Raw genomic sequence first — 16,880 nt, 5'->3', positions numbered from 1 at the left:
CTAGTATTTTGTTGAGGATTTTTGCATCTACGTTCATCAGTGATAATTGGTCTGTAGTTTCCTTTTTTTGTGACATCTTTGTCTGGTTTTGGTATCAGGGTGATGGTGGCCTCGTAGATTGAGTCTGGGAGTGTTCCTCCCTCTCCTATATTTTGGAAGAGTTTGAGAAGGATAGGTGTTAGCTCTTCTCTAAATGTTTGATAGAATTCTCCTGTGAAGCCATCTGGTCCTGGGCTTTTGTTTGTTGGAAGATTTTTAATCACAGTTTCAATTTCAGTGCTTGTGATTGGTCTGTTCATATTTTCTATTTCTTCCTGGTTCAGTCTTGTAAGATTCCTAGAGTTTTAAAAGACATGTTGTTCTTGACATGTTTTCCAAGCAGATACCTCTTTATTTGAACCAAGTTTTCAACTCGGAGATGGAGATATTTTGCTTATCTGCCATTCATTTCTATTAGGAGCAGTGTCAGTAAGGTGACCACATGTCCTGAACCAAAAGGTGGAAAGTATAAAAAAACTTACGGTCTAAAAGCAGAATTGAATTTTAAGTAAGGGTTGTACCAGAAATCATTGATCGTGTGCTCCTCCTCCACATCGCCTTTCGTTTTAGAGCCATCTATGTACATACATCCAGTCAGCCATGTCAGGCCCTCAACAGGGACTCAGTAGTCGATTTTTGCTACTATTACTTGGTAATAATAGAGTTGAGAAGTACTATCTGTGTCCCTCCCAAATTCCTGCTGACACCCTGCCCTCACTGGGAAATAACTTTTCAAATCTAATTTATCTACCCCTGCTCTACGCCCTGGATCCTGCCTCCTGTGCGTCCTCACTCCATCATCTGTATTCATCTGTAATTTCTCTCCTTTTTCTTCTGTCTTTGGCTCCTTCCTCATGAGTTCCTTTTTCTCTGCCTAAAAGCATTCTAAACGATTCCAAAACATTAAACTACATTAAACAAAACACACAAACAAAAAATCAGTTTTTTCTTGTAGCCAGATAGATCATTCTACAGGATTCATACTGTATTTACTTACCTTCGCTGCCTACTTTTTTAAAATAATTAACAATCCTCTTTCATTATAAGTGTATTTCTCTCAAATGCATCCTGTTTTCTGTTTCCATAGCCCTTGCTGAACTATTCACTTAGGGTCAGCAGACCTCTTCTAATGAATGTCTCTTTTTAGGCCTCATCAACTACCTTGCTCTGCCTTTGACAAAGTAGACCCATGATTCCAAACTTAAGCATGCCTAGGGCTTACTTGGAGTGCTTGTTAAGTGTAAATTCCCTGGCCACACCCCCAGAGGTTCTGACTCAGTAGGACTGGGTTGGGGCCTAAGAATCTGCATTTATGTGAGGCAAACCAGGTGAAATCTAATGAAGAAGGCATTCAAATCACACTGTGACCAACACTTTCTTCTTTTTTTAAATTATTTTTAATTGAATGTATTTGACACACAACATTGTGTAAATTTAAGGTAAAATTAAGGTAAATTTAAGCTTGTTACTTTGATACATTGATATAATGTAATATGATTGCCATTGTAGCGATATTTATCACATTAAAAATTAGAGTACAGTATTGTTGTTTATACTCACTTTACTGTGCATTAGATCTCTAGGGTTTATTTACTACTCGTTGCAAGTTTGTACCCTAAACTACCATCAGTCCTATCCCCCGCCCACCACCAATTCTTTCTTGAAACATTTCCTGCCTTTAGTTTTATGCTACACTTCCCTGCTTCACCTGCTTCCTTTCTGATTATTTTTTCTTCAACTGTGATTCCTCCTTCTTTAACCTTTTTAAACTCATTCTTCTTAGTCCAACCCCTTTCAGGATGAAACACATCCTTTCACAGGGCTTCAACTCTATGCCAGCAGTATGTAAACCAATGCAATAAACTTCGTCGTCTCTTCTGGACCTAAGAACTATATTTCCATACATGTCTAGCTGATCCCACAGACTCATCATACCCCAAACTTAATGCACCATTAATCCCAAGAACTTGCTCCTCATTCCTGTGTCCTCTGAGGCAGCAGCATCTATCTAGTCACCCAACTGGAAAAGACATCATTTCTTAACTCCTTCTGCCTCACGTCATGTCGGTTCGTGAATTTAGCAATCCACTCCTCAACTCTATCCCCACTGTTTCCAGGTGTAGGCTTTTGATGCAAACTGCTTGGACTGTGTACTTCCTGAATGAGCTCTTACCACAGCCTTGCCTCAGACTTACGCACTCAGAATCAAAACTCATCTTAACATTCCTCTGCTAATAGATCTTGGGAAAGTTCTTATTTATCTCTGAAACTACATACAAATCCATTGTCATGTCACTGTGGGAGTGTTATAATCTTGCTCCCATCCACCCATCAGTCTTACCTCTTCCTCTGACCACTTCTTCTGTCTTTCCTGTTTCTCTTCCCCGTGCGTCCACCACTGATCTCCTTGGCATTGTGACACTATTTATCTTCACAATCTCTGCTCTTCTTCATTGTTTCCTAGGCCAGAAATGTTCTGCTTGGCTTGTATCCACCTCTCAAGATGCAGCTCACATGTCATTTCTTCACTTTCCTTCTTTCCTCAAAGTCTAAGCTCCTCAAAGGCAAGGATGAAGCTTTAGTCATCACTGTTTATCTGTCACCTAGCACCATACATGTTGGTAGGAGGAATAAAGAAATGAACAAATGGTAAATGAATGAATGATCACTGAACATGGCCAGACAGAATTGATCACTCTTTATTTATTAGCCAGAGACTTTTCACTTCTTTAGTTTAGTTCTTACCACACTTTGTTATATTTCATTTTTTCCATGTTCAGATTTCTGGTCAGATTGTACATTTTATTAAGAAAATAATCACATCTGATTTCTTTTGTCTTTCTGGCATCTTAACATTTAAAGTGTCCACGGATGATTGTTAGAGAAATGACTATTCTTAAAGGAATGAGTTTTTACTCCTTCCTGGCGAGAATGGGAGAATAGTTATTTGTCGTTATTTTTTAAGCATGCTATGTAGTGAATACTATACTGAATTAGGCTCTTCAGGTGGAAGATTGGGTACCTGCCCTCTGCCACTTACAATCCAACAGGTTCTTAGTTACCTTTAACGTGATATGGCATCATTAAAGCTCAAATTGCTTAAGTGCATGTGATATCTCACTGACAGTTTTATCTTCAGTATGCTTTCTTCTTTTGACTGAGTTTCTGCCACAATATTGCTGAAATATATCCCACAGGGGGTGAAGTGATTAGAACCATGGATGTGTAATCTGTTTGGTGACAATCCATTGGAAAGGTTAACATTTTCCTCCCAGTTATTCTTCATAGTAGTATAAATTATATTATTTGCAAAAGTCAAGTAGTATAGATTATATTATTTGTGAAAGTAATAATTTCTATGACAGCCATGAGGCTTCTATCACTGTTATATTAGTATAGCTGTGCTGAGTTTAACCATGGTTGATATTTTTTTAATGTTTCCCATGTACTGGCACCCTCTGTCATTCACCTCATTTAAATCTCACAAGTACTCTTACTTCATTTCCATTTTATAGACAAAGAAACAGAGACACAGGAGGGGTGTACAGCTGCCCACAGTCACACAGCCAGTAGGTGGCTGAGCCAGGCTGGACTCTGGCTTTAGACCCAGTGCTGGCTTCTGCTCATGAGGGAAACATGAGTGAAGCCTCTCACTGAAGTTGATGTCTCTCCTTCTCTGCCCACAGGGTAAAGAAGCTGAAGGAGACCCTGGTCGCCGTACAGCAGCTGGATAAAAACATGAGCAGCCTGAGAACGTGGCTGGTCCACATAGAGTCAGAGCTGGCCAAGCCGATCGTCTACGATTCCTGTGACTCAGAAGAAATACAGAAAAAGCTTAACAAGCAGCAGGTAAAATGTAAAACAATGGAAGGAAACTTAATAGGTTCTTGAAAATCTGTCCTCCTGGCCAGAATAGAGACATGATTGTGAGATGGTGAATTGGGATGGAAAATCTGGAGGAAGCTGGGCAGGACTGGTGAGAAAGGGAAGGCATTGGCTAGAGAGGTGTTTGGGGTAAATAGGTTCCATCTCCTCACGAAGTTGACTCTTAAGAAGGTCTGCCATCGTAGGGTTAATGTCACTGGTCTGCCAAGAAGCCATCCTAAGATGGTAGGTTAGGTTGAGCTGCAATAATGTATCCAGACCAGTGCTGACAGTTTTGTTTATTTATTTGTGGGTCGCTAACTCACAACCATGGACTTAGAAACGAGCCTTTTTCTTTTTTCTGCATACAGCCTTTGGAGAAAGATCACAGTGCATACTTAGAGTTTTTAGAGTCTAACATAATTTTCTTTTGCAAGGAGGATTGCATGACCTGCAGACCATATACTGTAATGTCATCTTCACGTGTGTAGCAAATAAAGCACAATACACAACCCAGCAAAGCAAAAGAAGGTGACCCTGAAAAATACGTACAGAAGGGATTTTCACTTCCCACTCCCCTTGCTTATTCTTACTCAGCACAGTAGACTCCAGCTGTCAGTAATAAACACCATAAATCCCCCATAAGAAGTATTGCTACTTCATGCCTTTAGATTGTCCTTGAAAATTTGGCCTGTGCTCTGGTTACTTCCATTACATTAAGCCATTATATTCAAGTTGCTTAACTTTAAAAAAATGTATAAACAGACCTATTTCTTTAGTCCTATGAAGTAGTTTATGTATTTTATTTTACAAAGAGAACAGTTATTAAAATACAGTTTTTAGGTGTTGGATGTTTAAATTAGCATTTATTTTTAAAGAAATAGTTAGCAGGACATTTTTCAATTTTCTGTAAGATTAAAACCCTCTGATGGACTCTCTGATGTTTGAAATTCTGATGATTAACTCTGGGGGTTGTGGTTGACCTCCAGCTCCCCCACATTCTCCTGGAGAACATGGTAATGATATCTACATGTGACAAGAGTTAAAATGCTAATGACCAGTATTGTAATTTGGCAAATGTAAGAAAATCAAAACAGTATCCAGTTAAGTATGGGAAATTGATTATACACATCCGTAGTTGCAGCCGCTACTAAAACCCTCATCAAATAAAAGGTCAAAACCTACGATGGCAAAAAGAACAGAAGAGAAGATGATAGAGCTGCCAGACATCCGAGAGAATTTGGAAGGTGGAAAGCAGACAGATGAACAGTGATGGTGTTAGCAGAGTGGAGGATGGAGAAAGCTGATTCACGCCGCAGAGTTCCCAAAACGCTCACCCAGGAAGTGGGGCTATCAAGTCTGTGGGACTTTAAAGGGAAAATGGCATGAAAGTCTGAGAAAGGAGTGGTGAGATGAGCAGATTTCCCCTAAGCCCAGCTAGTCAGGCAGCTCTGCTTTGTTGACTCTCTGGAGAAGGCCATCCAGAGGGACTTGGGATTCGATGACACAGGGCGCCATCTGTGCTGGAGCCACTCTGTTAAAAACAGAGGGATTAAGGGAAAGACTGTGCCAAACCCCGCAGCATCGCCTCTCATGAGGTCACTAGCCAGGCTTATGCTGCAGCCAGGATTTACACGTGAGTTTCAAAATCCAATTCAGTTACTCTGTAAAAGTCCCCCTGCCCCCAAAATAAAGTGGAAAGGAAGAAATTACCAAAGGAGTAATGCAGAAAAAGCATTCCCAAATTGAAAATTTACACACTTCTAGAACACAAACCCTACAGGTGCCCAGGAAAATTAAAAACAAAGCTATAATGAAATTTCAGAACATGGGGGATAAAAGAAGATTTTAAGCTTCCAAGATGAAAAAGTTGGATTTCTCCAAAACAAGGATGGAAGCTAGTAGACAATGACGGAATGCCTTCAAAAAGCTGAGAAAATTTTTTATGATTTAGAATAATATATCTGCCATTTCATATATAAAATATTTACCTTCTGTGCACACATTCACAAGAAGCTAATGAAAGATATGCTCCATATACTGAAATGAGAGGAAAAATAATATTCAACCCAGGAGAAGGAAGTCCCCAGGATGATGGTTAAAGGGAAGTCCCAAATGACAATGGTACTGCAACCTAGGAAGAGCCTGTCCAGACAGGAGCAGGGAGTCTGGGTGCTCTAAGAGGAATATCTCCAAGGAAGAAATAGTTGAACCAGATGACCTGATGGGCTTAACCATACTGGAAGGAGCTTTATTAGCACCATACGAGAAAGAATAGCAGTTAGCAATATAAATTTTTTTTTATTAGAGTATAGTTGCTGTACAGTATTCCATTAGTTCATACTGTACAGCAAAGTGAATCAGCTATACGTATACATCTATCCCCTCCTTTTTGGATTTCCTTCTCATTTAGGTCACCACAAGAGCATAGAGTAGAGTTCCCTGAGCTATACAGTATATTCTCATTAGTTATCTATTTTATGCATAGTATCAATAGTGTACATATGTCAATCCCAATCTCCCAATTCCTCCTTCACACCCCCTCTTCCACCCTGGTATCCATACGTTTTTGTTCTCTACATCTGTGTCTCTATTGCTGCTTTGTAAATAAGATCATCCATAACCATATTTTCAGATTCCACATATATGCATTAATATATGATATTTGTTTTTCTCTTCTGACTTACTTAACTCTGTATGACCGTCTCTAGGTCCAGCCATGTCTCTACAAATGACCCAATTTTGTTCTTTTTTTATGACTGAGTAATATTCCATCGTATATATGTACCACATCTTCTTTATCCATTTCTCTATTGATGGACATTTAGGTTGCTTCCATGACCTGGCTGTTGTAAACAGTGCTGCAGTGAACATTAGGGTGCATGTGTCTTTTTGAATCATGGTTTTCTCTGGGTATATGCCCAGTAGTGGAATTGCTGGGTCATATTTTAAAGAGAAAAAGAGAGCGAGGGAGAGAGAGAGAGATAGAGAACTATTGATTTTAGAAAAACAAAAAGTTATGTAAGAGAAGAAATATAACCATAGCATATTTTGTTGCTTAAATGTGAAAAGTATTAAAACACCATAATCATGCAAAGACGTGATTATTGCTCTAGCTATAAGAGGTGCTAAAATAGTCATTGGAGCCCCGTGAGTCATGTAGAAGTTTATTCCTTCTCTGCTGTAGAAGCACTGATAATGTCTAACATTTAAAAATCAAGAAATAGCAATATAAACATGTTACTTAGAAAAACAGAAGTAAAAACCAGAAGACAGAGCTACAAGAGATGGAAATGGTTGTTTCTGGAGAAGAATCAGGAGTGAAATGAAAAGGGTACTACTTCACTGGAAGCTTAGTAGTCGTTTTTGACTTTTTAATATATTAATAAATGTTCATATAGCCTTTTAATTAAAATTTAAAGGTTAAAAAAAAACCTGTACACCAGTAGTTAAAATTGAAGACTTTCTGGATTCCAGTCCTGGCCTCACCACTTTTCTGTGTGAACCAGAGCCAAGTAATGAACTCTTAACCCTCAGCTTCCTAACATATAGGTTGCTGATAATGAGTACAAGGCTCCCCGAGTTATTGTAAAAGGTTAACAAGAAAAGCACTTAGCACAGTGCCCAGCATAAAGTGGGCACTTAGCAAATTTTATTTTAATCATATTATATTTACTAGTTTCCTTTATGGAAATTGTTTGACCATGATTTTGTAAAAATTGTAGCATTTGGGGATCCATGTTTGAAAAGACAGATAAACAGTAATCTGTCTCCAAAAGGGAAAAATTCTGACAAATATTTAAATGGACAGATTAAATTGGTAAAAAATACATCGTCTTCTATTTCCCTATGTGGAGTTTCTGTATGTCTCTCTTGCCAATGTACTTAATTCTTATAGATTTAATTGGGCAGAAGTATATATAGACTTGAGATGGCTTCAGAGAATGTTTTGTCAGATTTCTTTATGGTATAAATGAAAAAGAATGAATCCAGTGACACTATGTGACAATTTGAGGCCATCACCAATGGAAGTTAAAGCTGAGACTAAAATTGTGATCTGTATTTGTGTACTTATATAATTATAAGACCCCCTCAAGCCTTATTTTATATATTGATCTGAACAAAAACTTCTGAGCAGCAGAAGCACAGGGAGGGGGACTTTTCTCCAGTGTTTACTGTGTTAACCTGGTCAAGCTCCTGGAGGTAAATCTCACCAAACTGGGGGGCCCCCATGACTGGGTCGGTCAGAGGTGTCCACACTGAGCCTCCAACAGTCCATCAATTAGAGTTCTGGGTTTCACACGCCATCGCTGGTTTCCACAGTGGTTTCCCCTTATGAGTCTCCCCTCTGAGAGAGATTCAAAAGTATATGGAGGAGTGATGTCACCAAGACGGTGGCATAAGCCATTCCTGACTTAAGTCCCCATCACAAGAAGACCAACAAGCAACTATCCATAGACAGGACACCATTGTGAAAATCCCAGAACCCAGGGTGAGGCTGCAGCAGCCCTTGGACATCAGAGACCGGGAAGGACCACGTTAGAAGGTGAGAGGAGTGGCTGCACTCTGCCCACATCGCCTGCCCCAGGCTGGCACAGCACCGCACCAGAGCTCTCCAGCCTGTGGTTTCTCCAGTTGGAAAAGAGAGGCCAAGGTGGGGAATTCCCTGGCCGTCCAGTAGTTAGGACTCCATACTCTCACTGCCAGGGACCCAGGTTCAATCCCTAGTCAGGGAACTAAGATCCTGCAAGCCGTGGGGCACGGCCGAAAATTAAAAAAAAAGAGAGAGGCCAAAGTGGACACCCAGCTCCCCCAGTATCGTATGACGCTTCCCACGAGGCCCACTTGGGTCTCTCTTCATGGGGATCACTAAGGAAATCGATGAGGCTCAGTCACAGGGGATCAGATAGAGATGGAGAAGGGGTGTGGGGCTTCCAGCACCTGCACTCAGATCTTGGTGGGCTGCATTCCTGCTTGCAGCTGCACCCAAGCGGAGATGCCAGCCAGCGTCTCTGCTCATCAGCAGAGACCAGCCAGTGGCCCCGTCCAGCCTGCAAACTCAGCAGCTCTGCTTCATTTGGGTCCCCGGACAACTGGCATTACAGGCCTTGGAGCTCTTTCTACCCCCCGGCCTGGGCAGGGAGGCAGATTCCCAGCCCCACCCAACAGCTGAGCACAGCCTCCGTACCCCCCCACCAGGAAGCCTGGCCAGAGAATCCAGGCAGCCATGGAGCGCATCCAACAGCCCTGCTTGGGCGGGGAGCCAAGCCAGAAGCCCTACCAACTGTTGAGCATAGCCTCTGGCCTTGCATAACCAAGGAGCCTGAACAGTGACCGTAGGCATCCTCAGAGCCCAGCCTACAACCACACCCAGCCATGGAGCCCAGACTACAACTCTGCTCAGTGGTGGAGTCCACCCAAGGGCCTTGTCTGATTACTGAACATAGCCTGCAACCTTGCCTGGTCAGGAAGCCCAGCCAGTGACCCCGTCCAATTACCAAGCATAGCCTGCGACCCCACCCAAGAAGAAAGCTTAGACGACAACCCAGCTAGACCATGGAGCACAGTCTCTAGGCCCACTCACCGTGGGATTCAGCTGGCAGGCTCTCCTAACCAGAGAGCCTGACCAGTAATCTTGCCCAACGGGGGAGCACAGCCAGTGGTCTACCTGATGGCAAAGCCTAGACTGTGGCCCTGCCCAACTCCAAGGCACAGCCTGCAGCCCTGCATGATCACAGAGCACAGCCTGAGGCCTCACCTGAACACAGAGTCCAGCCAGCAGCACCTTCTGGTCTGGAAGCACAGCCTGAGACCCCATCAAGAGCAATTTCAGTGAGACGTCCCTGGTGGTCCAGTGGTAAAGCATCTGCCTTCCAATGCAGGGGACGCGAGTTCGACCCCTGGTCAGGGAACTAAGATCCCACATGCCGCAGGGCAACTAAGCCCGCGCTCCACAGCTACTGAGCTTGCGCACCTCAGCTAGAGAGCCCACGTGCCACAAACTACAGAGCCCACGTGCTCTGGATCCTGTGCGCCACAACCAGAGAGAAGCCCACACACCACAACAAAAGATCCCGCGTGCCGCAGCTAAGACCCGACACAGCCAAAAAGAAATTAAATAAATAAAATTTTTAAAAAAGGCCAATTGCAGAGACCAGCTTGTAGCCTTGCCCAATCACAGGGTCCAACCAGTGTCACTGCCCTGCCAGGGGACGTACCCTGTGAGCTCCCAGTCAGAGGTGACTGTAGGGCCCAGCCAGCAGCACCCCCAGGCCCACCCCAACCTCAGAGCACGGAACGTTTTCCAGGAGAGATTATATGTTAGATCACAAAACTAGTCTTAATAAATGCAAGAAAATGGACGTTACATCAAGTATCTTTTCCAGCCACAATGATGTGAGACTAGAAATCAATAACAGGAAGAAAGCTGGAAAATTAACAAATACATGGAAATTAAACAACACACTCCTGAACAACCAGTGGATCCAAGAAGAAATCAAAAGAGAAATAAAAAAATATCTGGAGATAAACAAAAAAAGGAACCCAACATACCAAAACGTATGGGATGCAGCAAAAGCAGTTCTAGGAGAAAAGTTTATAGTGATAAATGCTTCCATTAAGAAAAAATAAGGATCTCAAATAAACAACCTAACTTTATACCTCAAGGAACTAGAAAAAAAAATGAAAAAACTAAGCCCAAAGTTGGCAAAAGGAAGGAAATCATAAAGAGTAGAGCAGAAATAATGAAATACAGAATAGGAAAACAACAGAAAAGATGAACGAAACTGAGTTGGTTCTTTGAATTATAAACAAAATTGACAAACTTTTAGCTAGAGTAATCAATTAAAAAAGAGAGAGGACCAAAATAAATTAAAATTATAAATGAAAATGGGCACATTACAAGAAATACCAAGGATCATAAGAGACTACTCTGAACAATTATAAGCCAACAATTTGGACAACCTAGGAGAAGTGGATAATTCCTAGAAGCATACAACCTACCAATATTGAATCATGAAGAAACATAAAATCTGAGCAGATCAATAATGGAAGGAGGTGGAATCAATAATTAAAAACCTCCCAACAAAGAAAAGTCCAAGACCAGATGGTTTCATAGGTGAACTCTACCAAACATTTACAGCCAACTCATCTCACTCTTCCAACAAATTGAAGGGAAAAGAACATTCTCAAACTCGTTTTATGAGGCCAACATTACCCTGATACTGAAGCCAGATAAGGACACCATAGGAAAAGAAAACTATCAACCAATATGCCTGAAGAATATCGATGCAAAAATTCTCAACAAAGTACTGGCAAACCAAATTCATCAGCACATTAAAAGGATTATACACTGTGATTAAGTTGGATTCATTCTGGAATGTAAGAATGATTCAACATGTGCAAATCAGTAAATGTAATACATTACATTACTAAAATGAAAGATAAAAATCATACGATCATCACAATAGATGCAGAGAAAGCATTTGACAAAATTCAAATGATAATAACTCTCAACAAATTGGGTGCAGAAGGAATGGACCCCAACATAATAAAGGACATATGTGACACACCCACAGCTAACATACTCAGTGGTGAAAGATTGAAATCTTTTCCTCTAAGATCAGAAACAAGACAAGGGTACCCACTCTCACCAATTCTATTCAGCATAGCACTAGAAGGCCCAGCCAGAGAACTCAGACAAGAAAAAGAAATAAAAGACATCCAGCTCAGAAAGGAAGATGTAAAAATTGTCTCTGTTTGCAGGTGACATGGTCTTATATATAGAAAAATCCTAAAGACTCCACCAGAAGACTTTTATAACTAATAAATTCAGGAAAGTTGTAGCATACAAATTTAACATACAAACATCACTGTGTTTCCATACACTAACAATGAAGTATCTGGAAAATAAACAAAGAAAACAATCCTATTTACAATAACAGTAAAAACAGTAAAATACTTAGGAATAAATTCAACCAAGGAGGTGAAAAATCTGTACTCTTGACACTATAAGACATTGATGAAAGACATTGAATAAAACACAAATAAATGGAAAGATATTCCATGTATTGGAAGAATTAATATTGTTAAAATGTGCATACAACCAAAGCAATGTATAGATTCAATTCAATCCCTGTCAAGATTCCAATGGCACTTTTTACAGAAATAGAAAAAAATCCTAAAAGTCATATGGAACCAAAAAAGACCCCTAATAGCCAAAGCAGTCCTGAGAAAGAAGAACAAAGCTGGAGGCATCATACTTTATGCTTTCAAATTATATTTCAAAACTATAGTAATCAAAACAATATGGTACTGGCATAAAAACAGACACATAGACCAGTGGAACAGAATAGAGAGCCCAGAAATAAACCCACACATACACAGTCAAGTAATATTTGACTAATAAGAATACTCGATGGGGAAAAGGTAGTTTTTTCAAAATATTGTGTTGGAAAAACTGGATATTCACATGCAAAAGAGTTAAACTAGACCTCTATTTTACACAGCTTAGAAAAATTAACTTGAAATGGATTAAAGACTTAAATTTAAGACCTGAAACCTAGAGCAAAACATAGGGAAAAGGCTTCTTGACATTGGTCTTGGGCAGTGATTTTTGAAAGCACAACCAACAAAAACAAAAATGAATAGGTGGGACTAAATCAAACTATAAAGCTTCTGCACAGCAAAAGTAATGATCAACCAAATGCAAAGGCAAACTAGGAATGAGAGAAAATGTTTGCAAACCACATATCTGATCGGGGTTAATATCTAAAATATACAAAGAATTCCTACAAATGAATAGCAAAAAATAAATTATCCAATTTAAAAATGGGCAAACGACCTGAATAGACAATTTTTTTTTTTTTTTTTGCGGTACGTGGGCCTCTCACTGTTGTGGCCTCTCCCGTTGCGGAGCACAGGCTCAGCAGCCATGGCTCATGGGCCCAGCCGCTCCACGGCATGTGGGATCTTCCCGGACTGGGGCACGAACCCGTGTCCCCTGCATCGGCAGGCAGACTCTCAACCACTGCGCCATCAGGGAAGCCCTGAATAGACATCTTTACAAAGAAGATAGTCAAATTGCCAACAGGTACATGAAAAGATGCTCAGCATCACTAATCATCATGGAAATGCAAATAAAAACCATAATAATATATCACCTCACACCTGTTAAAATGGCTATTATCAAAAGACAAGAGATAAAAAGTACTGACAGGGATTTGGAGAAAATGGAACCCTTGTACACTGTTGGTGGGAATGTAAGTTGGTGCAGCCACTATGGAAAAGAGTATGGACTTTCTTCAAAAAACTAAAAATAGAGCTACCATATGTTCCAGCAATTCCACTTTTGTATGTATCTGAGGGAAATGAAATCACTATCTTGAAGAAGATATCTCCACCCCCATGTTCATTGCAGCATTATTTACAAGTGAATACATGTAAACAACCAAGTGTTCATCAACAGGTGAATGATAAACAAGGCATTGAATTTGCCCAGAGTTCTACCATGTGAAATCTTCATATTAACCGCATAGAATATAAATGCAAAATGTGCATTATTTTTTCTGTTGAGCTTTTAACTCAATTTACTCAGAGTATTCCATTATTAAAAAGGAGGCCTGTTGGTGTCATGTTTTGCTTGCCCTATTCATCAAGGTCCTCAATGTATTTTCCTTTTCTTTTATACAGTTCTCGAATTTGCGTAGCTTTTCTCTTGATAATTCCTCAACTTACTCAGGTAGCTGGGATTTATATTCTTGTATGTATATTCTTCTTCCTGTTTTTCTCCTTAACACCGTGTTCTAATATCTTCTATACAAACTCTAGCTTATTGTTGAATGCAATAACGGTGCCTTTGATTAATTTTGGAGATTTCATAAACTCCGTAGACACAAGAAAATAAATTCTGTGCAATATTTCTATTTCACTAAACTGTCGTTTCAAATCTCTTGCATAACCTCTCAGTTATATGGAAGTTATCACAGGAATTGCTGGTCTACAAATAGAAAATAAAAATATTACAAAAATTGAACTTTATTATCATATTTCATATCTTCCTATTTCTGTCCTACATTTAAATTTGCTCACTGAGGAGGCTGCTGCTGATAACGATGCCATACATGACGGAAGACCTAGGTCCCTTCAACCATGGTCCCTTTTAACGATGGGGGCATTAACTGTTTAAAACAGTTTGTAGATCTTTGGATATCAAATCGCAGTTTTTGAGTGCCAGCTCTTAACAGGAACACATGTATTCCTTTGACTGATTGATCTGTGGATTGGAATGGAAGGGATATATCTGTGAAGTAGAGACTGGGGCAAGATTCATTTTTCTATCACTAAAGAAGCTCATTTTACTCAATACAGTTGACGTAGTCGCTTTTATTTGTTCAGTTGATATTTTGGCTTTGCTCACATAGCTAAAATATTTCTAGGTTCATTTTCTCATACTTCTGAGGTTGCGGTATTTTGTAAAGGAACTTGACGAAACTTCATGCGTTCAAGCAAATGAAATATTTGTCGAGGTTTTGCCTGACCATTTCTGAGTCAGTGAATATACTGCTGCGGTCTCTCCCATCTGTATGCAAGCGTTTGAATGAAGCATGTCTCCTTCCCTGCAGGAGCTTCAGAGAGACATAGAGAAACACAGCACGGGTGTGGCCTCTGTCCTCAACCTGTGCGAGGTTCTCCTGCATGACTGTGATGCCTGTGCCACAGATGCCGAGTGCGGTTCCATCCAGCAGGCTACGCGCAACCTGGACCGGCGATGGAGAAATATCTGTGCTGTGTCCATGGAAAGAAGGCTAAAGTAAGCCGGGCTGTGCAAACAGTTGCGAAAAAGGAAGGACCAAAAAAACAAAAAATTTACCCAGAGTGTCTACGGTTCACTATTTGCTTTTGGTTGCAGTGTCCAAAAATAGCCTTGGTTTCCCAAAGTTACCGTCATCTCCATTTACTTGGGAAAATAAGTACGTATAAAGGTCATATATAAATATAACAAGCCAAGTTACACCTGACCTAACAGTTTAAATATAATTCAGAGAAATTAAAATACGCCCTTGCTGAACAAATATAATGTTACAGAATTGGTGCTCTGGAAAACTAACATTCTTTCATGAAAAAGGAAATAATAAAACAAAGGACATATCTTTAAGCCCTTTGAAATTCAAGGTGGTAAAAAAAATAGTGATTATGTTAGAAAATTATCACAGTGACTTCAGGCACATAATCTTTGTGCTCTCTGGGGAACGCTTGAAAGGATACTGTTTATCTTGCCATCATCGGTAGATTTTGATTAGGGTAAATTTGACATTGAACTTAAATGGATTTTCAAACCTTAGTATAAGTTCAGCAGAAGCTTGGTATGCATGTGCACTGCAGGCATGGTGTTGCACTTTTTTTTGGGCGGTACGCGGGCCTCTCACTGTTGTGGCCTCTCCCGTTGCGGAGCACAGGCTCCGGACGCGCAGGCTCAGCGGCCATGGCTCACGGGCCCAGCCGCTCCGCGGCATGTGGGATCTTCCCGGACCGGGGCACGAACCCGTGTCCCCTGCATCGGCAGGCGGACTCTCAGCCACTGCGCCACCAGGGAAGCCCACGGTGTTGCACTTTTAAACTTCCTTGCGTGAACCCAGAACAGTTCACACCATGTGCTTGTCTTACTCAGTTTGACTAATTCCAAATCCAGAGCTGCAGGATGTGTGTTTAAACACACACACACACACACACACACACACACACACACACACACATGCCCGCACGCACAGCTGTTTCATCTTAGCTCAAACAGTTGTTTCTTTTTCAGTCTGGGCAAGTTTGGCTCAAGGAACGGTTATTTTTTGGCACCCGGTTGCTTGTTTTGGGCACTCTTAGTCCTGTTGCAGGTACCAGACAGGGTTCTGGAGCACAAACAGCCTCAAGCGATCAGATTCTCTTCTTTCATTTCTGTCTTAGAATTGAAGAGACGTGGAGATTGTGGCAGAAGTTTCTGGATGACTTTTCTCGTTTTGAAGATTGGCTGAAATGCTCGGAAAGGGTAGCTGCCTTCCCCAGCTCTTCTGGGGTGCTCTATACAGTTGCCAAGGACGAACTAAAGAAATTTGAGGTGATTTTCAGTTTCAAATATTTCATCTTTATTTTGCTACGAGAGTAGCCAGCTGGTAGTTGGTGTCCCAAGACCTAAATCTGTTCACCTACATATTATTTGTTCAAACAGCTAGGTGCTGACTTTCTGGCCATCTTTATTATTACCTCATAAGTAGGCAAAGAAGAAGAGAAAGGAAGTTTTTACTTTAAGATTGTCAAGAATTACAAATAAAGTAGTAACGCTCTTCATTACATTATAGAATTATTCAATTCTGTTAGAAAACACGAATCATGATTCCCCCCCAAAAGATCTTGGCATTCTTTTGATTTCATAATTTTTTACAGTCAACCTTCTAAGATTCAGATATGATGGTTTTCCATACCAAAAAAAAAAATGGTCATGAAGAACCTAGGGGCAAGACAGGAACAAAGACACAGACCTCCTAGAGAATGGACTTGAGGATATGGGGAGGGGGAAGGGTAAGCTGGGACAAAGTGAGAGAGTGGCATGATCATATATATAACTACCAAACATAAAATAGCTAGCTAGTGGGAAGCAGCCGCATAGCACAGGGAGATCAGCTCGGTGCTCTGTGACCACCGAGAGGGCTGGGATAGGGAGGGTGGGAGGGAGGGAGACACAAGAGGGAAGAGATATGGGGACATATCTGAATCAATAACTGATTCACTTTGTTATGAAGCAGAAACTAACACACCCTTGTAAAGCAATTATACTCCAATAAAGATGTTCAAAAAACAAAACCAAAAACATCTATCTGTCTTTCAATGTATTTTCTTGATTTTTTTTTAACCTAACTGGAGCATAGATGTATATGTATTTTTTTTTTTTTTTTTTTTTTTTTTTTTTTTTTGAGGGGCCCCTCACTTGT

General features: G+C 40.6%; 1 protein-coding gene across 5 annotated transcripts in view; it reads left to right on the top strand.

Moving 5' to 3' along the window:
- Positions 1–16,880, top strand: part of SYNE1 (spectrin repeat containing nuclear envelope protein 1) — a 451,837-nt gene that overhangs the window by 404,939 nt on the left and 30,018 nt on the right. For all 5 annotated transcript variants that reach the window (XM_024748028.1, XM_024748025.1, XM_024748026.1 and 2 more), the window contains 3 exons: positions 3,726–3,888; positions 14,526–14,713; positions 15,859–16,009. In XM_024748028.1, the coding sequence (XP_024603796.1) occupies positions 3,726–3,888; positions 14,526–14,713; positions 15,859–16,009 (502 nt within the window). The remainder of the gene's footprint in view (positions 1–3,725; positions 3,889–14,525; positions 14,714–15,858; positions 16,010–16,880) is intronic.

The sequence above is a fragment of the Neophocaena asiaeorientalis genome, unplaced genomic scaffold, assembly GCF_003031525.2.
Source record: "Neophocaena asiaeorientalis asiaeorientalis breed wild unplaced genomic scaffold, Neophocaena_asiaeorientalis_V1.1 scaffold123, whole genome shotgun sequence".
Lineage (NCBI taxonomy): Eukaryota > Metazoa > Chordata > Mammalia > Artiodactyla > Phocoenidae > Neophocaena > Neophocaena asiaeorientalis.
This window is presented reverse-complemented; position numbering and strand designations above follow the sequence as displayed.